Source organism: Ananas comosus, linkage group 2, assembly GCF_001540865.1.
Source record: "Ananas comosus cultivar F153 linkage group 2, ASM154086v1, whole genome shotgun sequence".
Classification (NCBI taxonomy): Eukaryota; Viridiplantae; Streptophyta; class Magnoliopsida; order Poales; family Bromeliaceae; genus Ananas; species Ananas comosus.
The window spans coordinates 14,059,141-14,084,290 of record NC_033622.1 but is presented as its reverse complement, the minus strand read 5'-3'; the positions used below and the strand labels follow the sequence as shown (position 1 = coordinate 14,084,290).

The 25,150-nt window shown below is 37.9% G+C and overlaps 4 protein-coding genes and 1 long non-coding RNA gene across 6 annotated transcripts; 4 read left to right on the top strand and 1 right to left on the bottom strand.

The window, feature by feature from the left end:
* LOC109706793 (glutamyl-tRNA(Gln) amidotransferase subunit A, chloroplastic/mitochondrial) lies at window positions 235–4,544 on the top strand. Of its 2 annotated transcripts, XM_020227788.1 has the most exons (10): window positions 239–923; window positions 1,555–1,866; window positions 1,995–2,174; window positions 2,356–2,450; window positions 2,573–2,648; window positions 3,462–3,539; window positions 3,674–3,767; window positions 3,844–3,893; window positions 4,043–4,156; window positions 4,294–4,544. In XM_020227788.1, exons 1-10 carry the CDS (start codon window positions 342–344, stop codon window positions 4,375–4,377), a joined length of 1,665 nt encoding a protein of 554 aa, XP_020083377.1. In that variant the 5' UTR covers window positions 239–341; the 3' UTR covers window positions 4,378–4,544. The 2 variants fall into 2 exon arrangements, with proteins under 2 accessions (XP_020083378.1, XP_020083377.1); XM_020227789.1 differs by lacking the exons at window positions 3,844–3,893; window positions 4,043–4,156; window positions 4,294–4,544 and having other exon boundaries at window positions 235–923; window positions 3,666–3,769.
* On the top strand, window positions 5,561–8,622 carry LOC109723550 (haloacid dehalogenase-like hydrolase domain-containing protein 3). Its single transcript, XM_020251979.1, has 9 exons — window positions 5,561–5,815; window positions 5,936–6,052; window positions 6,123–6,205; window positions 6,323–6,406; window positions 6,653–6,728; window positions 6,828–6,900; window positions 7,328–7,401; window positions 7,761–7,854; window positions 8,363–8,622. The coding sequence occupies exons 1-9, from the start codon at window positions 5,677–5,679 to the stop codon at window positions 8,430–8,432; spliced, it is 810 nt and encodes a 269-aa protein (XP_020107568.1). The 5' UTR covers window positions 5,561–5,676; the 3' UTR covers window positions 8,433–8,622.
* Window positions 11,131–15,615, bottom strand: LOC109726025. The gene is made up of 3 exons (XR_002220405.1): window positions 15,287–15,615; window positions 14,307–14,780; window positions 11,131–13,061 (listed from the first exon to the last, which is right to left on the bottom strand). It is a non-coding gene; the product is annotated as an uncharacterized LOC109726025 (long non-coding RNA).
* On the top strand, window positions 16,067–17,404 carry LOC109728024 (BTB/POZ and MATH domain-containing protein 1-like). Its single transcript, XM_020258288.1, has 2 exons — window positions 16,067–16,152; window positions 16,218–17,404. The coding sequence occupies exons 1-2, from the start codon at window positions 16,067–16,069 to the stop codon at window positions 17,170–17,172; spliced, it is 1,041 nt and encodes a 346-aa protein (XP_020113877.1). The 3' UTR covers window positions 17,173–17,404.
* LOC109723919 (ran guanine nucleotide release factor-like) lies at window positions 18,142–22,146 on the top strand. Its single transcript, XM_020252434.1, has 8 exons — window positions 18,142–18,247; window positions 19,011–19,110; window positions 19,207–19,242; window positions 19,360–19,497; window positions 19,851–19,937; window positions 20,911–20,958; window positions 21,039–21,115; window positions 21,548–22,146. The coding sequence occupies exons 2-8, from the start codon at window positions 19,036–19,038 to the stop codon at window positions 21,693–21,695; spliced, it is 609 nt and encodes a 202-aa protein (XP_020108023.1). The 5' UTR covers window positions 18,142–18,247; window positions 19,011–19,035; the 3' UTR covers window positions 21,696–22,146.

The following is a 25,150-nucleotide window of genomic DNA, read 5'->3' as shown; positions in this document are numbered from 1 at the left end:
TTTTTTTTTTTTCGAGAGAAAGGTACTATCCTTTATTTATTTTATTTAAAATAAATTTAAATAAAAATATAAATTTTAAATTTCGGTCTTCAATATTAATTATTAAATTTATTTACACGTGTATAGAGACAGTCAGTTATATATAAGTTTATAAATATTTTTTAATATATATATATATATATAATATATTATATATATATATATATATATATATATGTGGTGGGGGATGGGTTGTAGGCTTTTAGGCCCGCAGTTAACATTCTTTCGTTGAGCCGTATCTCTTGATCTATCCTTGAATTCAAAACCATCGTCAATCGAGCGCCGCAGTGTGTGTCGTTACGATGCCGTTCCCTATCCAAAACCCTCGCCTCCTCCTCACCCCTCGTCACCTCCCATTCCCCCCAAACCCTATCTCCCTCCCTCCTAAACCCTTCCTCCGCCCCCTCTCCTCCGCCCCTTCCCCCTCCCCTCAAACCCTAGACGCCATCCCCTCTTCCTCTCCCCCTCCCCCTCCCTCTTCCTCCTCCTCGATCCTCTCCATCCGCGAGTCCCTCCTCTCACGCCGTACGAAGGCGGCGGAGCTCGCCGCCGAGTACCTCGACCGGCTCCGCCGCGCCGAGCCGCGCGTGCGGAGCTTTCTCCACGTGTCCGATGCCGCGATGCGCGAGGCGGAGGATGTGGATCGGAGGGTGGAGCGCGGCGAGGAGGTGGGCCCGTTGGCGGGGGTCCTCGTCGGCGTCAAGGATAACATATGCACCGCCGATATGCCCTCGACCGGCGGGTCGAGGATCCTCGAAGGGTATCGCCCGGCGTTCGATGCTACGGCGGTGAGGAGGCTGCGAGAGGCTGGAGCAATCGTAATTGGGAAGACCAATTTGGATGAGTTCGGGATGGGGAGCACCACGGAGCGCTCGGGGTTCCAGGTGCGCTCACAAGATCGACTCATTCTTCATTGGTCTTTGTCATCTACTACTCGACCGTTTGAATTATATCTCAGAACTGTTGAAAATTCCTCCTTTTAATTGTCTAAACTTTTAATTATCAGCTGTTTTTTTTTAAAATTTTTTTTTAAGGCTGTAATTACTAAAAAAGTGATAAAAAAAGGCATCTTGATCTTTAACTGAAAGAGTGCAGTGCGATTGATAATCATTTTATATTAAAAAAAAAATCTGTTATCCGAAACTGAATTATGTAATTGCCCGTCAGTTTCCGATTGATAAAACATATTTTTTTGGTAGATTACAGAGTATACGGCATATTTCCTGCCTAATCAGATATATGCAGAGCAAAAAAATATTGACTTCTTTCTGTGAAAACATCTGATTGAAAAGCAAGTATCTTGAAATTGGTGGGAACGTAGCTGAAGATGCATTATTGCACACAAGTAGCATTTATGCACACTAGTTTCACCTTTTTCTTTTTTGTAGTGTGGAATGCATTTTGTTTTCATTGGTCTTGCAGGAGCGAATCTATCTAATTCTCAATCAATTCATAATCACCTCAACCAATTTATCTCAAAGATGGTAACTGAGGTCTTAATGCTATTATATGTAGGTGACTACAAACCCTTGGGATTCATCACGTGTCCCTGGTGGATCATCAGGAGGCTCTGCTGCTGCTGTTTCTTCTAGGCAATGTGTAGCATCTTTGGGAAGCGATACCGGTGGTAGTGTGAGGCAGCCGGCATCTTTCTGTGGTGTTGTAGGATTGAAACCAACGTATGGCCGTGTATCCCGTTTTGGACTGATGGCATATGCTTCATCTTTGGATGTCATTGGATGCTTCGGTTCATCAGTGGTTGATGCTGCTATTATTTTATCTGCAATTGCTGGACACGACAGATTGGATGCCACTAGCAGTAAGCATGTAAAGCATTTTTCTCTTTTATATAAGCTTTCTTCTTCCACCATTTATCTCCCAGAGAAGATCATCTGAATATCCAAAAGCTTAACTGTCTAGGAGGAGCTTATAACTTGGTTTCCTTTACTTTTCAGGAAGTTCCTGACTATGCATCCCTGTTAGTCTCTCTTGATTTTCTGGATTCTAAACCACTGAAGGGGCTTAAAATTGGGGTAATTCAGGAAACTCTTGGGGATGGTGTGGATGGAGGAGTCATATCCTCAGTTAGGTCTGCTGCTTCTCATCTGGAACAACTAGGAGCCCTAGTGACAGAGGTTGCTTACTTCTTCTCTTCTTCTTTTCCTTCACATAATGAATCTAATCTTAACTACTAACAGCGAAGCACTTCTATTAAAGATTGACTGAATGATCTATCATACTTATTGCATTCGCGAGGGGGAATATTCTTCGCTTTGTAACTGTCCTTTTAAATTTTATTATTCTTTTGAATTTCAGGTGTCGCTGCCTTCTTTCTCTCTCGGCTTACCGGCATACTATATCTTAGCTTCATCTGAAGCTTCTTCTAATTTATCACGCTATGACGGTGTAAGGTGACAATTGCTCATAAATCTTGCATTTTAGTAGATATTTACTTTATTATTATATCTTTCTTGGTAATTATTGCAGCTTCTAAGGTGAGAAGCTATTTCCATAACTGCAACAACTGTTTCAGGTATGGGAAGCAAGCTGCAGCTGAGGAGTTGAGTTTTCTTTATGGAGATTCCAGAGCTAATGGCTTGGGTCATGAGGTAATAGCATTCTATATTAAAGTTAAGAAAACAGTTGATGAATAGTGAGCGTGGCTTGATGTAACTACCTTAAATATCAAAAGTATGAATTTAAATTCTATATTAAAGTTAAGAAAACTGTTGATGAATAGTCAGTGTGGCTTGATGTAACTACCTTACATATGAAAAGTATGAATTTAAGGCCCTTTTTTGGATGCCTGAACATATTGTTCAGCATATCTTTTTTATATACTCAAGTAGCTTATAGTGTCTGGCATTCGGAGTATGATCAAATGTCTAGAATGTATATCATATTTGTCATTCAAGTCAAATTTTCAAATAAGATAAATCACCTCATAGTATGCTATTCCTCCTAATCATGGATGCTAAGAACTAAAAATCAAACTTCTACCTTCCAATCGCAGAAAAAGAAAAAGAAAAAATCTTCATAGTTAATAAGCTATCATTGTTCCAACATCCAAACTGGTGTAGATGCACGATGGTATTCCTGATTTACGTATAAGCTAGCCTAGAAAATTGAGGCTTGTAGAACTATTTATGATCTCTTGCTTGAGAAAGCGCCAATTTAAAATGGATCATGACTTAGAACCTAGCATACAGGTTCAGGATACTAATCTAGTTCACTAATAAATTAATCAGGTATCAAGCCCAAGGAAGATAAGTTCCAGCTTAGCTGAGTTTGTCTTTGGAACACTTCCATTTTTAACATAAAGTATAATTCAAGCTTCCAAAGATATTATGCTTGTTAGTTTTAGTAAGAGAATTACTCATATTTTGATACTTGGAGAGTGTTTTCTCTGTCAATAATTTCAGGTCAAAATGAGAATTTTGATGGGAACATATGCTTTGTCGGCTGGCTATTACGACGCATATTATAAGCGAGCCCAGCAGGTTGTATTTGTCACCCCCAACATCTTTTAGTTTTTAAGATTCTTGTTTTTTATTGTCACCAGAACAAAGAAAAGCCTTCAGAAAAGGGAGACATATTAAAGATGGCTTTCATGATTTTATTTGTAGTCTTGTAGGTGAGGACATTGGTCAAGAAAAACTTTAATGAAGCACTAAATGAACATGATATTCTCATTACACCTGGAGCACCCTCTGCTGCTTATAAGATAGGTATGCTCCTTCCTCCTCTTGTCACTCCTTGGCCACCTTGATTCTACTTTTCTTAGGTGTTCCATGCTCTTTGCAGGTGAAAAAACTGAGGATCCGTTAGCTATGTATGCTGGGGACATCATGACTGTATGCCACCCCCAGTAACTCTTTCCTTCCGTTTCTATAATTCTGCGTGTAGAAAAGCATGTTTATTTGTTGGTTCTGATGGCACGGCAGTTATCTAAAGATTACAACACTTTGTTTCGCTTATCAAAAATTAATTGCTTTTTATGCAGGTGAATGTTAACTTGGCCGGGCTCCCTGCACTGGTAGTGCCATGCGGATTTGTCGAAGGTGGGGCCGCGGGGCTCCCAGTCGGCCTTCAGTTGATCGGTTCTCCCTTTAGTGAGGTAAGGACAATCATGTAAGCCACTTCTCTTCTAAGAACATGTGATAAAAGGCTTCTTTCCTGTGCCTTATGCGTCCCATGTACATTTATTATTTAAACGCGGCTTACTGTTAATTACTGCTCATGCTGTTTTCATAGGAGAAGCTGCTGAGAGTAGGCCATATATTTGAACAGACGCTCCAGGATTTTAGGTTTGTTCCGCCATTTTTGACGGAGAGCTAAAGTGGGATTGAGCATGATGTAGAAATTTACTTTGGCGATTGCTAGAACTTTAGCAGTTTTGATTACTGTGTGGAGTTTTCTCTCATATTCTCCATTGTAATTGGACATGCTTGTTGTGATTTTTCATAAAATGCTTCATGAAATGCATGTATTCTTGTGATTGTTTCCGCCTTAAAATCCATAATTAACTGATTTAGTAATATGCGCAGAACATTAACCGCAAACGATAGTAGAAATTTCACCTGCAAACGATTGTTTTTAGAGAAGTGCACTACGTTTTCTATTATTTGTATTTCTACACTTCCCGCGAGAAATGGGAAACAGAGAGGGAGAGTGAGGGAAATTTATGTGTGTATTTATATAAATATATTTATATAAATAAACAAAAGAGGAAGATTCAATGAGGACGCATAGTTGGTTCGGGTATAAATAAAAATTATTTTTTTCACAAATGGATATAAGTTTAGATATTAATAGGAATCAGAATAAATTTTTATTTGTATGAAAATTGTATTACTTTCGTGAATTAGTAAGAATAAAAGTAATTATAATTTTAAATTAATAATATTTTATCTAATTAATTAATATTAAAATATTAATTACAAATAATTTAATAAATTAAAAAATTATAAGCTATGATGAATATTGTATAAGATAATAAAAAATATATTAACTAATTAATTATATTAATTAATTATAAAATATAGCATTTTTTAATTAATTAGTAAATTATTTAATTAGTTAGATGATTTGTTAAGAAATTAATTTAATTAGTTAACCAATATAAATATTAGTCATTAAATAAACACATTAAATAATTAATTCTCAATGAGCTAATTAATCATAAATTATAAACAATAAATTAATTATTTAATTATTTAAGCAACAGATAATAACTTAAATATATTGATTAGGTTAATTAATAAGTTAATATTATAATTAAAATTAGATTTAAACTTTAACTAAGTTTGTTTTTATTTGAAAACAAGCTTGTTTAAGGAGGAGGGAGGGTGAAACAGTTATTCTATTTTTCGTCCCTTTTATTTTTAATAATTATGAAAAATTGTAATTTTAAATTGTAAAAAGATAATATTTGAATATAAAGAAACAAATAAGGACCCCTTGTACCCCCACCAAAGCTGCCTAAATGGCTTACTATTCGCGTGAACGTCCTTCAAAATAATTTTAGGTTTACCATTCGCGTGAACGTCCTTCAAAATATATCTCGTTACTTTTACATGACTATACCTCAAAACCTTCTTCATAAACGAGTCCTGTATCCCTCTCTTGCCCCGCCCAATGGAGGCGTGCTGTTCCCTGCGGGGTTGGTCGCTGGCGAAATCCCTCCGCCTCCTACGACGCACCGCCGCCGCCGCAGACTCCGCCGGAGCTCCGGCGCCGAGGCGCCTGTCGACGGCGACGATCTCCATGGCGAATTGTTCGGCTCCTCCCCATCTCTTTCCACCCCTTCTCGCCACCCACAACGCCCTAGCGCGGCGCACGGTAGCGCGGGCACATACATGTGGGCTAACGTGGGGTTTCCTCTTCCTCTCCACAGTTTCCGGCGCACGGAGGCGGAGGGCGTACGAAGGGCTGCTGTTGGACGCCGGTGGCACGCTGCTCCAGCTCGCGAGGCCCGTCGAGGAGACGTACGCTTCAATCGGGCGCAAATATGGTACAAATTCCAGCATCTACAAATGATTCAACCTGATCATTCTTTTGATATCGATCCCTTCTCTGTCTAGGATTGAGTGCAACGGAGAGCCAGATAAAACAGGGATTCAGAAGGGCTTTCGCCGCTCCGTGGCCGGAGAAGCTTCGTTACCAGGTTAACTTATGTTCTTATTGTAATTGTCATGGGGAGTTCCAGAATCTGTGAGAGAAATGATGCTATAGCTTTGAATTTTGTTACATGCTCTTTGGTTTTTTGGAAATGAGGGTGCAGGGCGACGGGCGGGCATTCTGGCGTCTCGTTGTCGCCGAAGCGACAGGTTGCACTGATAACGGCTATTTCGAAGAAGTTTATGAGGTATGATTCTTCATTAGATTGTAGTGGTAGTGCTGGATCAAGAAACACATAACACTCTGAGGATTTGCGTTGTGTCGACTGTCGAATCATGATTTGAGTTACTTGACACTGTTATTTAAACTGTGATATGAGGCATTTAATCATGAATTAGGTTTTAAATGGGTCTACTCTCTTTTATGCTATTGTCTATTTATTAAAGTGAGTGTATATCAAACTACCAATGAATCTATGGTTTTGCTTCTTTAGCACTTTGCGCACGGTGATGCTTGGTGCCTACCAGTTAGAGCTTATGAGGCAATGTATGTTCTGAAAGATGCTGGAGGTTATATAAGCCTTGAATCTTTTTTCATTGACTGTCGTCGGCCGTGTAAATGGTTTGGTTTGTCTTCACTGATCTTACTATTTGTTATTTTACGTGCAGTGAAGCTAGCAGTTGTATCTAATTTTGATACACGCTTACGTAAGCTATTGAAAGACCTCAATGTTGTGGATCTGTAAGCATCAGTTATTGCTCCCTCATTTGCACTTTCTTTTTTTTTCCCACATATTTCTTTGACCCGTATAGAATTCTTTCTAACTGACTTTCTTGAAAAAAAAAGTGAACAGATGCAGTAATTTCATTGTTGCAATTTAAATGTGAGATTAGATCCTTTGATCGACATCAACGTGTTGATAATCTCATTAATTCTTTATCAAAAGGACAGCGATTTAAATGGACGGATTTTCATTTATTTGAAAAGTAGCTAATTATTCCTTCTTAGGGAGATTAGATATGCTTCCTTCATGATCAGTGCTGCTACCTGGTCAATTGGCTATATTTGTATTCTTAGTTGTGTTGGGCTTGTGCTTTATTAGAGCACACATAATGATTCAAAATAAAAGAAATTTTCATAATATGCTGGTCATGATTCTTCTTTCTAGGTTTGATGCCATTATCATATCTTCAGAGGTTGGATATGAAAAGCCAGCTCCGGAGATCTTCCAAACTGCGTTAGGTATGATTAATTAGTTATTAGAATCTCTAGGTATGGAGCTTTATCTCTTTGAGAGGTAATCTAGTGTCTCTTGTGCGGTAAAATGGTGCCTTTGTATATTCCGGTCTATTATGTGTTGTTTCCATCAAATAAGTTCATATGAATATGCTTTCTGGCTAAAGTGATACTCAAAAACATGGCTCTTGATGTGATGATTTCTCTTTTTCTTTTTCTTGTTCTTTGTTAGAAGAGTTTTTCAATAGTTTGTTGTTCATCAGGCTGCTTTTCTCTTTCTCAAATTTTCATGAAATAAAAGCGACATATGAAAATTTTGCCTTTTCCTTCCTGGGCCATCTGAAAATGTTTAGTCACTTAATCAGAAAAACTTGGTGCGGAGGCTGCCAAGGCAGTACATGTTGGAGATGACGAAAAGGTGGACAAGGCTGGTGCTAATGCTATTGGGATAGATTGCTGGTATGTCAAAATACTCTTGTTTCAGGGTTTTTTTTTTTTTTCAAAAAAATGGGTTTCTGAATGTGAATTTCATGTTTTTCTTTCTTTTTCAGCTCTAACAACAAGTGATATAATACTTAAGATAGTTAATAACCTAATTTTTCGTTGTTAAGAAGCAAAAATTTGTATTCTTTGGGTTGTTTAGCATCATTGCATTTTTCTCCTGGTCTTTTGAGAGCCAAATCCCATGAGATTTAGATGTGCAGGCCGATGGACTCTCTCTATTATTATCAATGTTGGTTTGCTTGCAATGCATTCTCACCAGATGCTTGTTCTAGCCAAAGAAAAGTGGGAAATAAAATACTGCTAAGTTAGCAAAACAGAGAGATGATTGTTTCTTTACAATGAAGATTTAGAAGATTGCACTTCTTTTCCATGTTTACATTGTAAAAAAGATCATTTTCATGAGCTAACAAAAAAGTGAGAGGGTTTTAGTAATTTTCTGATACTATATAATCTAATTTTGCAGGTTGTGGGGATCTGATGTGAAATCATTTGATGAGATAGTAGATCGCATTCTTATACAAGATCCACAATGAATTGTGGGAGGTGCAGCATAAGCTGCAACGTTTTGTATACATGAGGAAGAGAGAGAGATTGAGATACCTCTTTTTTTAATTTTGAGAGGCAATAATTTGAGATAACTATTTTCTGTATCTTTAAAATACTTTCCTAATTTTCCTCCTTGCGAAAATTATAAAAAATGATCAGCTTTACTATTTTGTGCTATGATGTACTGAATAGGATTCAGTTCCAACATTGTGTTCAGATATTAAGGAATAGCTGCGGAAATCGTCATTTCATCTTAAAAAAATCATCAGTAACATACAAATTTTTGTGTTCTATTAACATTTATGATTTACTTCCCATTTCTTGCAGGTGGGAGCTCATCACANATACTTTCCTAATTTTCCTCCTTGCGAAAATTATAAAAAATGATCAGCTTTACTATTTTGTGCTATGATGTACTGAATAGGATTCAGTTCCAACATCATGTTCAGATATTAAGGAATAGCTGCGTAAATCATCATTTCATCTTAAAAAAAATCATCAGTAACATACAAATTTTTGTGTTCTATTAACATTTATGATTTACTTCCCATTTCTTGCAAGTGGGAGCTCATCACATTCATGGTCATACAAGACAGATAATCGAGAAATACAGCATGTACATTAGTAAGTGTACAAAATTTCAAATGACTAGATGCAATTATTTGATTATGATAAAGTTGGAAAAAATATGTGAGAACCCCCCAAACCATACTCAAACCTGAAATAGTCCCCTGATTTTTTTTTCCTTTTTTTTTTTGTTGAATTTACATCCTCTTAGTTGCTTACAATTGTTTTGATTTCAGATTGGTAAAAATGTAAGTAAGAACCCCTTCTACTTTTAACTAATTTTAAGATAGTTCCCTAAATTATTTTGGACTTTCAAATTTGGAGAATTTTATCAAAGTAACAACTTCATGAGGAATGGGGTTCCACCTAAAAATTGGTAAAGCCACTAATTGAAAAATAATAGTAGTAACGTCATTGAGTTGGAAAAAGATTATCGAGGAGGTGTCGATTTGGAGGGCTGTTTAAGAATGACCTGAGGGTAATGGATTTTTTTTTTTTTCAAGAAAGTAAAAAAGAGATGAGCTCAAATATATATATTTTTATTTTAAATATCCTGGTTGGCGGTAAAACGTCAGACGAACCATGCACGTAGTGTGTGTGTATATTGTTCATTTTGTACCGGCTCCGTTATATATATAGCTCATTCAGTATCAGCTCAATTATATATATAGCTTACATTTTTTCTTTTGAACGAGATTGGGAATCAAAGGAAACAGGTAAACTCTAAGAAACGGGTATACTCTTAAGAGAAATAGCTATGGTTATTTCATTTTTTTGTGCTTATTTTTTGATCTGTTTCTTCTCCTCCTTTCTGTTGGATGAGATTGTTTTTTTTTTTTGAGAGAGATAGGTAGTATGCTACCCACTTCGTTTATTTCATTTAGAAATAAACTTAGCAAGAAATATGAATCAACTAGGATTCGAACTTGGGTCTCGGGTATCAACCACCAAACTGTTTACCACTTGCTCTAGGAACGGTCAGTGTTGGATGAGATTGTTCTTCTTTTGTTTTTTGTTCCTTCCTTCGATTTTAATCTTATTTGTGGTTTTCGAGTAGATTACTTTGAATGCAGTAAATTTTATCTTTTTAGTATTACTTCCTCTTAGATATTTTGATATTTCTCATCCTTCATTTGGTTTCTTTCCATTCTTGAAAATTTAGAATATTATGCACATGAGTTTTCTTGAACGAGGTCCCTTTTCTTTTTCTTCCTCTTGCTTATTGTTTTTGTTTTTCTCCCCTTCCTCATCTCCTCCTGACATTGCCTTTTATTTTCTATTCGTTCTTAGGATGGAAGGTCGTGGGACAGGATCGCGGGGTTTTGGTCGTGGAACGGAATCGAAATAGCATGGCCGTGGCAGAGGATTGCCGCAACATGAATCTAGCGATTCTGCATTGTCGGATGGCTCGATATTTTGGAACCAGTTTTCGCTTGGTTCCAACATAAACCCGCCCTCAAACTTCCCTGATCCAAGCATATGGGATGACATCACCAGCGAGTTCCAACCACCTGGTTCCTTCCCAGCAGGTGATGACAATACTTCAACCTCGCATCAATTTGGAGCTCAGACAGATTCGGCTTTGGATCCGCTGGTTACACCTTCAGGTCAATAGCATCTTGATCAAAGCTCGGTTCCGTCGACGTCGACTAGTTCTTTTCGTCCTATTATATTCTCCGATCCGCCTCAGCAAGCAGTGCGGAGCACCAACCTTCAGCCAGAGGTGCACTCACAGTTTGATTTAAATCCCTTGCTCGAGCTGAAGGTTGGTGCTCCGCACTGCTTGCTGAAGTTCAAATCTTTTTTATTTACTATCAGATATTTCATCGGGTTCGGATCCAGATTCGGATTTGACAGCTATTCTAAACCCTACATATTTAAAAGTTGGATTCGGGTCGGGTCCAAATCGAGTATAGATATAAAATATACAGATTCATATCCGAAATTTTAATGAATAATTTTTTTACCCGTACACTATCCATTTTTTATTGAGTCCGGATAGAATTCGAATCGGATATGGTATACCGGATATTTTGGACAGCTTTAGAAATCGCATATACACGCGTAGGTACAAGGAGATCGGATGTTGGCCAAAATAATTAGAGAGACACAAGGATAAAACTCAAAAAACTGCACTAGTATCTCGTATTTCACTTTCTTAAAAAACCAAACAGCTATTGTATTTACAAGATTATTTTTTCCTTTTCCTTTTTTCCTTTTCTTTAATTTCTGTATGTATTCATTAAGACATCACCACAATGCCAGATTAATCAACCTCTGTCTCTGCCCGGACCTCCACCTCGGCCTCCCAAACCATGCATTCCTAAAAATATCTCCGCGAGAATCTCACTTCGCCTCCGTCGATTAGCAGCTTCTTGCTCAATTGTCCGAATTTGCACACTTCCACTCCCCTGTCCTCTCCTGCAAACTCCTAAACTTGTCAGAATTCGGGCACACTACTATTGCAGCATCTTTGGCCATGAGCTCCTAGGCATGTCGGAATTTGGGCATGTCCACTCCGACCTCCCCGCCCACGGGCACCCAACCGTTCCCGAGCGAGGAATAGTCACTTCCTCACTCGGGGACAAAGCCACACTATTCCTCGCTCGGGGACAAAGCCACACTATCCCTCGCTCGGGGACGGTTGGGTGCCCGTGGGCAAGGAGGTCGGAGTGGACGTGCCCAAATTCCGACACGCCTGGGAGCTCATGGCCGAAGAGGCTGGAGCAGTAGTACCCAAATTCTAACGAGTTTGGGAGTTTGCAGGAGAGGACGGGGGAGTGGAAGTGCCCAAATTCCGACATGCCTTGGAGTTCATGGCCGAAGAGGCTGGAGCAGTATTGCCTGAATTCTAACGAGTTTGGGAGTTCGTAGGAGAGGACGGGGGAGCGGAAGTGTGCAAATTCGGACAATTGAGCAAGAAGCTGCTAACCGACGGAGGCGAAGTGAGATTCTCGCGGAGATATTTTTGGGAATACGTGGTCCAGGAGGCCGGGGTGGAGGTCCGGGCAAAGGCAGAGGTTGATTAATCTGGCCTTGTGGTGGTGTCTCAATAAATACATACAGGAATTAAAGAAAAGGAAAAGGAAAAAAATAATATTGTAAATACAATAGCTTTGTGGTATTTTTTTTTCCTTTTTTTGATTGCAAGAAAATAGATGTACTAAACAGGAGAAAAAAGAAAGTGAAATACGAAATACTAATGCAGTTTTTTGAGTTTTATCCTTGTGTCTCTCTAACTGTTTTGGCCAACATTCGATCTCCTTGGATCTACGCGTGTATATGCAATTTCTAAAGCTGTCCAAAATATTCGATATACCATATCCGATTCAGATTCTATCCGGACTCAATAAAAAATGGATAGTGTACGGGCAAAAAAAATTATCCATTAAAGTTTCGGATATGAATCTGTATATTTTATATCTATACTCAATTTGGATCCGACCCGAACCCAACTTTTAAATGTGTAGGGTCTGGAATAGCTGTCAAATCCGGATCTGGATCCGAACCCGATGAAATATCTGATAGTAAATAAAAAAGATTTGAACTTCAGCAAGCAGTGCGGAGCACCAACCTTCAGCTCGAGCAAAGGGTTTAAATCAAACTGTGGGTGCACCTCTGGTTGAAGGTTGGTGCTCCGCACTGCTTGCTGAGGCGGATCAGAGAATATAATAGAACGAAAAGAACTAGTCGACGTCGATGGAACCGAGCTTTGATCAAGATGCTATTGACCTGAAGGTGTAACCAGCGGATGCAAAGCCGAATCTGTCTGAGCTCCAAATTGATGCGAGGTTGAAGTATTGTCATTACCTGCTGGGAAGGAACCAGGTGGTTGGAACTCGTTGGTGATGTCATCCCATATGCTTGGATCAGGGAAGTTTGAGGGCGGGTTCATGTTGGAACCAAGCGAAAACTGATTCCAAAATATCGAGCCATCCGACAATGCAGAATCGCTAGATTCATGTTGCGGCAATCCTCTGCCACGGCCATACTGTTCCGATTTCGTTCCACGACCAAAACCCCGCGATCCTGTCCCACGACCTTCCATCCTAAGAATGAATAGAAAACAAAAGGCAATGTCAGGAGGAGATGAGGAAGGGGAGAAAAACAAAAACAATAAGCAAGAGGAAGAAAGAGAAAAGGGACCTCGTTCAAGAAAACTCATGTGCATAATATTCTAAATTTTCAAGAATGAGAAGAAACCAAATGAAGGATGAGAAGTATCAAAATATCTAAGAGGAAGGAATACTAAAAAGATAAAATCTACTGCATTCAAAGTAATCTACTCGAAAACCACAAATAAGATTAAAATCGAAGGAAGGAACAAAAAACAAAAGAAGAACAATCTCATCCAACACTGACCGTTCCTAGAGCAAGTGGTAAACAGTTTGGTGGTTGATACCCGAGACCCAAGTTCGAATCCTAGTTGATTCATATTTCTTGCTAAGTTTATTTCTAAATGAAATAAACGAAGTGGGTAGCATACTACCTATCTCTCTCAAAAAAAAAAAACAATCTCATCCAACAGAAAGGAGGAGAAGAAACAGATCAAAAAATAAGCACAAAAAAATGAAATAACCATAGCTATTTCTCTTAAGAGTATACCCGTTTCTTAGAGTTTACCTGTTTCCTTTGATTCCCAATCTCGTTCAAAAGAAAAAATGTAAGCTATATATATAATTGAGCTGATACTGAATGAGCTATATATATAACGGAGCCGGTACAAAATGAACAATATACACACACTACGTGCATGGTTCGTCTGACGTTTTACCGCCAACCAGGATATTTAAAATAAAAATATATATATTTGAGCTCATCTCTTTTTTACTTTCTTGAAAAAAAAAAAATTCCATTACCCTCAGGTCGTTCTTAAACAGCCCTACAAATTTTTTTTTTTTTCTTTTCAATCAACACCTTCTCGATAATCTTTTTCCAACTCAATCACGTTACTATTATTATTTTTCAATTAGTGGCTTTACCAATTTTTAGGTGGAACCCCATTCCTCATGAAGTTGTTACTTTGATAAAATTCTCCAAATTTGAAAGTCCAAAATAATTTAGGGAACTATCTTAAAATTAGTTAAAAGTAGAAGGGGTTCTTACTTACACAATCTGAAATCAAAACAATTGTAAGCAACTAAGAGGATGTAAATTCAACAAAAAAAAAAAGGAAAAAAAAATCAGGGGACTGTTTCAGGTTTGAGTATGGTTTGGGGGGTTCTCACATAGTTTTTCCAACTTTATCATAATCAAATAATTGCATCTAGTCACTTGAAATTTTGTACACTTACTAATGTACATGCTGTATTTCTCGATTATCTGTCTTGTATGACCATGAATGTGATGAGCTCCCACCTGCAAGAAATGGGAAGTAAATCATAAATGTTAATAGAACACAAAAATTTGTATGTTACTGATGATTTTTTTAAGATGAAATGACGATTTCCGCAGCTATTCCTTAATATCTGAACACAATGTTGGAACTGAATCCTATTCAGTACATCATAGCACAAAATAGTAAAGCTGATCATTTTTTATAATTTTCGCAAGGAGGAAAATTAGGAAAGTATTTTAAAGATACAGAAAATAGTTATCTCAAATTATTGCCTCTCAAAATTAAAAAAAGAGGTATCTCAATCTCTCTCTCTTCCTCATGTATACAAAACGTTGCAGCTTATGCTGCACCTCCCACAATTCATTGTGGATCTTGTATAAGAATGCAATCTACTATCTCATCAAATGATTTCACATCAGATCCCCACAACCTGCAAAATTAGATTATATAGTATCAGAAAATTACTAAAACCCTCTCATTTTTTTGGTAGCTCATGAAAATGATCTTTTTTACAATGTAAACATGGAAAAGAAGTGCAATCTTCTAAATCTTCATTGTAAAAAAACAATCATCTCTCTATTTTGCTAACTTAGCAGTATTTTATTTCCCACTTTTCTTTGGCTAGAACAAGCATCTGGTGAGAATGCATTGCAAGCAAACCAACATTGATAATAATAGAGAGAGTCCATCGGCCTGCACATCTAAATCTCATGGGATTTGGCTCTCAAAAGACCAGGAGAAAAATGCAATGATGCTAAACAACCCAAAGAATACAAATTTTTGCTTCTTAACAATGAAAAATTAGGTTATTAACTATCTTAAGTATTATATCACTTCTTGTTAGAGCTGAAAAAGAAAGAAAAACATGAAATTCACATTCAGAAACCCATTTTTTTTTAAAAAAAAAAACCCTGAAACAAGAGTATTTTGACATACCAGCAATCTATCCCAATAGCATTAGCACCAGCCTTGTCCACCTTTTCGTCATCTCCAACATGTACTGCCCTGGCAGCCTCCGCACCAAGTTTTTCTGATTAAGTGACTAAACATTTTCAGATGACCCAGGAAGGAAAAGGCAAAATTTTCATATGTCGCTTTTAAATGGGTAGGATCTAGAATAGTTTTTAAATTCGGATCCGGACCCGAACCCGATGAAATATCTGATAGTAAATAAAAAAGATTTAAACTTTTAAAGTTGTGGAATCACTTTTAATAGAACTTGTAGATGAGGGGTTCTTAAGTATTTTCATCCTAGTGAACCACTGAAATCTTAGCCGCTCTTTTACTCTTTTTTTTTTTCTAATTTTTTTACTTTTTATTTTTTTTGTTTCATTTTCGCCTATTATTTATGAACAGCTCGTTACTCATTATAAAGTGTATGTCACTACACTATATCAGCTAAATAATTTTGAAAAGTATGTCTCTAATCTCTTCTCTTTTTTATAGTATTATAGGATATTATGTCGAATGAAAATAATCAAATGAATAGATCTAATGATAAAAACTTATAAATATCAAATACTTTGTATTTTTTAAAAAATCCTAGTCAGAATATATATATATATATATATATATATATATATATATATATATATATATATATATATACACGCGTACGAATAATTTTAGCCCTAATCCATTGATTTGGGATCGTCGCCGTCGACCTAACTTGTTGCATGCCCGCCGGTACGTAATTAATAATCATCTCCTTCTAGGATGGGTACGCCGGCGCCGACGACGTCCTCCTGCCCTTCCTGCTGCTCCGCTCTGGTCAGCGAGCATCCCTCCGAGACGGCCTCGAGGTGCGTAATAGGGAGGTCGGACGGACGGCACCGGTTCATTATCACCGACTACCAGCTGCACAAAGGGGTCGACCCTTCTCTGCGGGGGGCCACGAGTGGGTCCTTAAGTGCTTCCCCGACGGGGACACTCCCGCGAACGCCGACTTCATATCGCTCTTTCTCGTCCTCCAGAGCGGCGGCGTCAAGACGTTGAGCGTGAGGGTGGTGTTCGCGCTAGTATTGGTCGACAATCTGGGGCAGTCCTCGCCCCCGTTACGGTGCGGCCCGGTCACCTTCAAGGGCCAAGACAGCAGATGGGGAAAAGGCCGCTTCATTAATAGAGCCAAATTGGAGGACACGTCGTACGTCGCCGGCGACTGCCTCATAATTCAGTGCACGGTCTCCGTCCTGCAGCCGCCGCATTCCGAAGACGTGCCCAAGATCCGCCTGGCATTGCCGCCGTCCTGCGAGTTGCACCGCCATCTCGGCCAGCTGCTGGACGGCGGAGAGGGAGCGGACGTCACTTTCCAAGTAGGCGACGAATTCTTCCCCGCGCACCGCTGCGTGCTCGCCGCACGGTCGCCCGTGTTCAGGGCCGAGCTCTTCGGCCCCATGGAGGAAGCCCACATGCAGCTGATACAGATCGAGGACGTGGAGCCGGCCGTATTCGGCGCCTTGCTCCGCTTCATCTACACCGAGTCGCTGCCGCCGCCGATGCTGGAGGAGCTCGTCGACGCGAATGGGCCGGCGTCCATCGCGACGGCGCGGCGGCTGTTTGCGGCGGCAGATCGGTACGACGTGGAGAGGCTCAAGTCGATCTGCGAGGACAAGTTGCCCCGGGACATGGACGTCGACAACGTCGCGCTCATTTTCGAGCTGGCCGATCGGCACCACTGCAGCTCGCTCAAAGAGGCCTGCGTCAAATTTATAACCGCCTCTCCCGAAACACTGTTTGCTGTCGTCAAATTACACGGATGGATCCTGCAGGATGATCTCGTTCAGAAGCCATTAAAAAAAAAAAAAAAGTTAATTAAATTTTGAACAAATTAATTATTAGATGTAGATTGGCATGTTACTTAGTTCGGGTAATTATACAAATTCTGATTCTGATGAGGCTTTCGAGTTCCAGCTTTATTATTATTGAAAGTTCTGGTCTGGTCGAGTTCCCCTTCTCTTTTCTCTATAGTTTTGTTGTTAGTTACCCCGTTATAAAAGGGCGCTCCAACGTTGTTCCTAACGCTAATTTTAATCCTTCGTGGTGATTTTATATCTATTCTCTATTTTCAAAGCCTTCGATTTTTTTTTTTTTTTTTGCTTTAAGCAAACTCTTAGGTAATTATGTTATGTTTATTCCACAAATTCTGATGGGAGCATATCCTATTATTTCGCTTATGGTGCTTGGATATATACCACCTAGAGAAAAGAAAAGAAAAGAAAAGTTAAGCTTTATAATAATTAAAAGAATATATAGTTTACAAAAAATTTCTAAATATATATAATTATTTATGAATTATTCGATTGCTTTGCTGGGACTATAACATCTGAATATAATATAACAACTAGTAAGTTGAAAGGTTTTTATCAAAGCCTAATCCTATCTCAATATTCAGTTGTTAAATGTTATTTTGTAAATATCTTTTTTGTTGTAAAATTAAAAGTTTTAAAGAAGAGGATATCAAACTATTGTTTCCTACCGAATCTCACAATATGGTGGCTAAAAACACTTATCTTTTTACATCAAAATATTAAAAAAAATTTCAAAACATTTCTAATCTTTACTTTACAGTACTGTAATTTGTAGTTACAAACACGGTAGAGAAGCACTTTTAAAATTGTTAGATCCTTTATTAAGGTATAAAAAGAAAAAAGGTGATTTAATCACGACAGTACCAAATTAGGCATCAGCTGGTCGGGCTTGGTGCATTGGATTTTGTGGGCGCCCATTAAAAGGATCAATGGGCTTTTGTCGGCCCAATTCACAGTAATCTATAGAATAAGAACCTTCCGGAATTTTCATTTCAATTTTCTAATTCCCATTTACATTTATTTACTTTCGCACTTTCTCATCGCTCTTCTCCGGCCTCCGTTTCGAAGCTAACAAATTTACAATTTTAAGGTAAATTTCCTTTATTTTTCCATCCCTTCCATCTCTTGTTTACTGTAAATTCCATCTATTTTTGTTTCCAATCTGAGCATTATTTTTGCGGATCGAATCGCATTATTTTTCTATAGTTTGCTCTGAAGTACAAATTTATGATAGGCTAAGATGTTAATAAGCAAAATACATGATTCCTAATAAAGAGATGATTCATCTATGTTTGTTTCAATAATTTTCATAACGTGCATAAGATTATCCCGGTGTTGCAGAGAGGATTGTTGAGGGTTGAAACCTGGGTGTTGGATTTACTAGTTTTAATGTTGAAGTGAGGTTTCGTTCGAAAATTTGAGTGGGTGAGGGTGGTTTGAATGGGAAATAATCAATTGGATTCTGGAAAAAATAATTTTCAGGGGTCTTTTTTGACTCCAAATAATAATCCGATAATGTTTAGTGATTTTCCTATGTTTCTGTTTTGTGAATCTTTGAGGGGAAACCTTATGGTGGGTCGGCGACAAAATAATCTAGCATCAAGCTATTAAAAAGAAAAAAAAGGGACTTGTTCAACTCATAAATGTTGTTGCTGTGGTCAATGATCAGCATTGGATGGTTTGCTTACTCGATGGGGTTCAGGATGGTGATCCTTTGATGTCTTTAGTTTTATTGGATGCTCGATTAAGGCGTATTCTCTCTACTTTTTGTTTTTTATTTTTCATGTTTTTATGAGCTTGTCATCGAATCATTAGCGTTCTGTGATTATTAACTTCATGGGCTTATCATGTAGATTTAACTTAGCGAGGATCTGAGCAATGCCTGCTGATGATTGTATTGAGAGGCCTTTATTTGGGGGTGCCATATCTAGCTACTTTCCTGTAAGGTTTCAGGTGGGTTTCGATCTGCTTTTATTTGAAAGTAATATTAGTTTTTCGGTGACAAACTAATAAGTGGTAAGCTGATGGGAGGCCTTTTCTTTGAATCAGGATATAAGCAACATAAGAGAGGTCCCAGATCATCAGGTAATATGATTCTACGACGTTCAACTTGGTCTCATTCTTTTTTTCTTCTTTTTTCCCCCCTCAGTATGTTTGTGATGTTGTAAGTTTAGGAAACTGATACACTGTTAAATCTTAAAGGAAGTTTTCGCTGATCCTAGCCGTGATGAGAGCCTTATCTTTGAGCTACTTGATCTGAAACATGAGGTTGGAGATGACAGGAGTGCTGTATGGTTTCTTCGGGATATTGCCAGGGAACAAGATGCGGAGGAAACAATGGTAATTTCCTTTTAGTAAACATTAGTTTGTTTTTTGTTTTCCAGTTTCCGGTTGTACTACGGGTCATTGTCATATGTTATGAGAATGGGTTCTATACTGCATTGATCTGAACAGAGGAATTTCTAGTATTTGTACATCAATTCAACATCATTTTCTGATGATTTTTTAGGGAGGAATTTCAAATCTGATGATATTTCATAACCAACGAAATACATTTCATTTAGGTTACATAGTTATTTTTGTTTGCCACTTGAAGATTTTTTATCTGAAGAACAAAATAAATGTTTGAGTTTGCAGGACTCGTTAATGAAATGTGTTAAAATTCCTCCTCCTTTTTTTTTTTTTTTGACTAGGTGCTTGAGCATTCTGGGACTCTTGAGCTGCCAGGTTTAAGCTGCGGAGGTGCACCTACAATAGTTACAACCGCTGTTGGTCAACTGGTAACCTTTTCAATTAGTTGTGTCACATACTTTAGGAACTAAAGTTTTGCTTTATTTCTTCTTCTTTTTTTCTGGCCTGTTTTTCTCCCCAATCTCTTCATTCAAGTTGTATTTGAAGTATTTGGTTTTTGAGTGTTGTTAAAATTGTTTAGCATTATAGGAATGATATGATTATCACTTCATCTGGTGCTCATTCAGAGAATCTCATAAAAAGAGAAACAAACTATTTCAGAGGAATTAATGCTATACAAAAGATTATGATTGTTGCTCAAAGCACAACATTTCGTTACCCATCTTTTAAGTAATGTGCTTAGGCATGTCCAAGGCTGTGCTTATGGTTGTTGGAACTTATTGGTGATATGATGCTTAGTGAAAACTATGCCCAATTACGTCCAACACTTGATATAAATATGGTTTGATGAGATATGAAACTTTAGAAGATAGAACGAAGAATGCGAGAGAAAGAATGAAGAATGCGAGAGGAATTAGATGGACAAAATGGAGAAATAGTAGAAGATGACAAAGAAGGGAAAGAAGACAGGCAGGAGTAATAGAACTTGTTTTTTTTTTTCTTTTTTATTTACTAAATCATGTCCGACAATTCTGATTTCAGCCAAAATTATCTTCTGGCTTTTAGGCTGACCAAGCACCAATTACTCTCCAATAACTATTTTTTATTTGGAAAGAAGTCGATTAAATGTGGCCTCTTATCAAGAAAAAATTTATATTGCTTGTGCATAAATTCTTACAGAAATTTGCTTCAGGTCTTAGGCCTTCTACTACAGCATATTTTAGAACCCTCTTTGTAGCCAAGAGTTAGTTAAATTGCTCATCATATATGTAGTCCATTACCTCATAATATTATGTTAGCTCACTAGCATATTAGAATCCTGTATTTTTTTCTCTCTTTACTTCATGTAGCTCTTTCAAATACTTCATTAACAGTTGCCTTTATTGTTCTGCTCTGGTGTAGGCAATTTCAAAGGGACGACAAGGAAGAGAAGCCCATAATGTAGTGCAGGTAAGCTCTTCTTGTTTTTGGCATTTATCAGCTAAACTGAGGAAAATTTGACTGCAATGAGCTGTTCTTGACCTTTTCAGGTATATCTAGCAAATTTGCGCCTCAAGGAAGTTTCTACTGATGTACTTATCACTGCATATGAGCCAATATTTATAAAGTAAGTCTGGGAAAAAGCTCTTATATGTGATATACTAGGCGTTCTTAATCAAGAGGCTATTTCCCATATTCTCATCTGTATAAAATTCATCAAAATGGATCTCTAATACTCCACTAAAAAATGAAAAATTTGCATATTAACTTGTCACAATGGGAAGGTAAAAACCTTAATGACAATTATGTGGGCTTCAAATATGAAAACGGAGTTCATCGCATGCAATTCTGCATATCATAATTATTAAAAGTCATCTATACTAACATCTACCAAATCGTTGACTGGCTGTGTGCAAAATTAGCATGCCCTTGCTCAATAATGTGCTGCCAAAAGACAAGGACTAGTACATCCTCTTCTCATCATTCTTTTGAGTTTCAATATCGTCTCTGTGAGATGTTTTTGTTTAACGCCCTTATTCTTCTTCTTTTGCTACCCCAGCCCCTTGAGCGAAAGCGCCAGGACAGTAGGAGCTGGTCCGACCGTCCCTGCTGAACAATCCGGATTCTTGCCGATGGCCGAGGTGTTCAAGCGTGCTGTTACAAGTTTCAAGGTCCATGATTGGAATCTCTTCGGCCCAGGTGCTTGATAAATTTGTATACAGCTATCCTGACCTTCATTAAGTATTGCAGACACAGGTCTCTCTAATTCGTGATCCATCTTAAAACTAATTTCTGTGGCGTGTGGAGTTGACTATAAGATATTGTATAACATTAACTCTAGATTGTCTTGCGTACATTCAAGTTGAGGCAATTCCATGGCTCTTAATATGTCAATTAGATCTCCTCTAGGCTGTGGCGTTCATGCTGCCTCATCTCAGCTTTGCATCCTTTGATTTAGGCTTAAATTAGTTGGTTATCCTTGTCCTTTGGAAAGTAATGGATTACCTCAAGTAGAAATTAGAGTGTGGCTGTGTAGCTCATTTTGTGTGTGTGTGTGTGTGTGTGTGTGTGTGTGTCTTTATTTGTGATTTTATTTCTTTTCTGATGTCACATATGAAGACCCTATATTGCTTTTGGGAAAGTCTCTCTATCTCATAAGCGAAAAGGTATGCGTTTTGAGTCTTTTGACTAACAAGTAACAAAACCTCCAAAGTTTGTGTTGTACAAAATGCTGAGGATTCTTTTTTCTTTTCTTTTTTTTTTGACTTTTGAATAGCTTTACTCGGAAATACTTATGCGGAGGCTCGGCTTTTCTTTCACATGTTCATTATGTTCGGTTTGGTCTTATGATTTCCTCGTTTGTAATTTCCTTGTTAATGCCGCTCAATTACTTCGCTTTTGCCATCGATTGTTACACCGTACGTGAGGTGTATTATATGTGGACCATGTGTTTGTAATGTTCATAGGGGATTTGTTACTGCATGTGTGAACCATGCATTATGTGCGTAACCACGCTACTGATTATTTGCTTCAACACAATATTTTATATTCAGAAGTACTATTGGGAAATCGAGAAAAATAAAATAAAATAAGAAGCACAATTTAACATGCTATCCAAGAAAACAGGATCATGGAGTTGCAGGGCGCGTCCACCTGCGGCCATAATCTTGTATAAATGAGTATGAAATAATACCTTTTCCAGGTGCAATAGTATTGTATATAGGCAAAGAATTTGGATCCTTGCTCCTTTTTGGTAAAAAAAAAAAAAAAGAAAGAAAAATTATTATTATTGTGGGCCTATATTACTATAATAATTCTCATGTGGCAGGACACTGTTCACTACCAGGGGGGGCGAGAAAAATTAGTCTCTCTCATTTTCCTCTGCCACCTTGTTATATCATGAATGCAATGCGGGGCCCATGGTGTTATTTAGGATCACATTATGTGGTTTGGTACACAGCTTCTTTAGTGTAAACATGTGGGTTCCCACTCGACCTTTACGCAGGGGAACCAGCACATGCCTCTCTCAGTTTGCGCTCCAATGAATATGCGACAGAGTAGAGATTTCAAAATTAAAAGCGAGGCAGTAAGATGTCATTACCCGAACCCAGTACATTCATACCTCTCATGCACTGCAACTAATATTATCCTACCACTACGCACTAAGTAGACTCTGAAAAATTTAATGGTATGAAAAAACTGGACATTTTTCGGTAATTAATCTTGGCACCTTTGAATGTCGTAGAACACGGCCTCCGCGATACGATTATTTTTCATTTCTCGAATTTGCCGGTCGACCGCTGACGCCGAGGCCTTCCTAAAATTGATACTATGATGTTCTACTTTAGAAGTGCAGTATATGAGATACACTTACACATCTGATACAGACGACAATTTCTCCGGGGCAAGGGGGTGGGTGGGTACTGGGCACACATGAGTAGTTATTAGGTTTCATAATGTTGTCCAAATACTGTTTGCACGGTTTTGGGCTGAAGCCCATACGAGTCGAAAAGACGCGGGCCCGCCAGTTCATTCTATCGCAAGTTTAACAAGTTAACACGTGTCGTCTAAATCGGTAATCGATCGCGTTCTACTAGTTTTACAGACTCAGTGGAGCAGATTCGATTTTGTCCTTCAAAACAGTCAAAAATGATCGACGGACGCATGCACGCCAATATCAATTGGATGAACTAGTTTGTACTTTTACTCAATTCCAATCCAAGCCTCAGCTGTGAAGTTGACGGAGTCTACTACTACCTTATCGGAATCAGATAAATTCCAGGTTTTGATTTTGAAACTCAGGTCTAAACATGTAGATTGGATTTGGATTACCGCGGCGGATTAGCTATCAGTTTGAGAGGCACGACGAGATTGCTGATAAGCAGGTATTACTGCAGGGTCCTTCGGTACGTCGAACTGTCGGATGCTATTAAATTAGAAGGGGTTTTGATCCCGACAGAAGCATATGATGTCTTCTGGCGGAACCACAAAAAATAGACCCGACTAAATCACTAACTAATACGCACGGCATACTATCGTGTATGAAAATAATATAGTAAATCCCAATTTGCCCTTATATGGTTTAGCACGTTTTTATCTTATCATCATGTGATTCAAAAGGTAGTACTTAATTATTTAGTGATTTTATCTTTATTTTGTTGATGAACGGATAGTTTTGATGTTGGGGCTTCCGAATCAACAATTCTCTTCGCTAGATTTGATTTAGAATATTTGAAATAGTTAGAAAATAAATTTTTTTTATAAGTTCTTAATATTATTTATCTAGTGATCGGAGACAAGTTTAACGGCGTAGAAATATTTAAATTACATAATTTTTTTTTATACTATATGAAACAAGTTAATATTTTTGATATAAAATTTTAGTGTCATATTATTATTTTTTCTAATATTTTTATTTTCGGCCAATAATTTTGAGCTCTTTCAATCATCAAGCAAATGAAATATAAAAATGACGAAAGTTATTTTCGAACTACTTCAGATACTCTAAATCAAGTCTAATAGAGCTGATCTTCGATTAGAAAGTTCGAGCATCAAAAACAACTCGATAGTACGGAGTTTACCTCGTATATAAAAGCACAAGAGCCCAACAAACTCTTAATAACTCACAGCAAGGGAGCGAATTAAAGTTTTTCAAACAGAAACCAAAATAGCAGGAGCATTTAAAGGGAATTACACATGGCCATGTGGTGTGGTCTATTGTCGTTAAAATTTGAGGACTAAAGGTATATAAGCCCTGCTGTATCGGTGATAGGGGGCGGTGGTCCGAACCCCTCACCTTTACTATTATGTATATGTATATATATATATATATATATATATAGATATAATTTTTTTTTAAAAAAATAGCATATTATTATATTTTAAAAAAATAAATTTAATTAAAAATATAAATTAATTAAAATTTAAATTTAAAATTTTAGATACTGATCCTCAAATTTTGTGCCACTTGTATTAGGACGGTCGGTGCGTATGTATATATGAATGAGCTGAAAAACGGGGCTTGGACCCTCGGAGAGGACGGAAGTCGAGGGGGCGGCGCGCTCTCCGCGTCGGCTTGCACGGACGATGACGACAGCCCTAGGGATCCTGGCAGGTTGATTCCGACTGTCTGCCGACGTGGCATCCACGCCCACCACTGGCG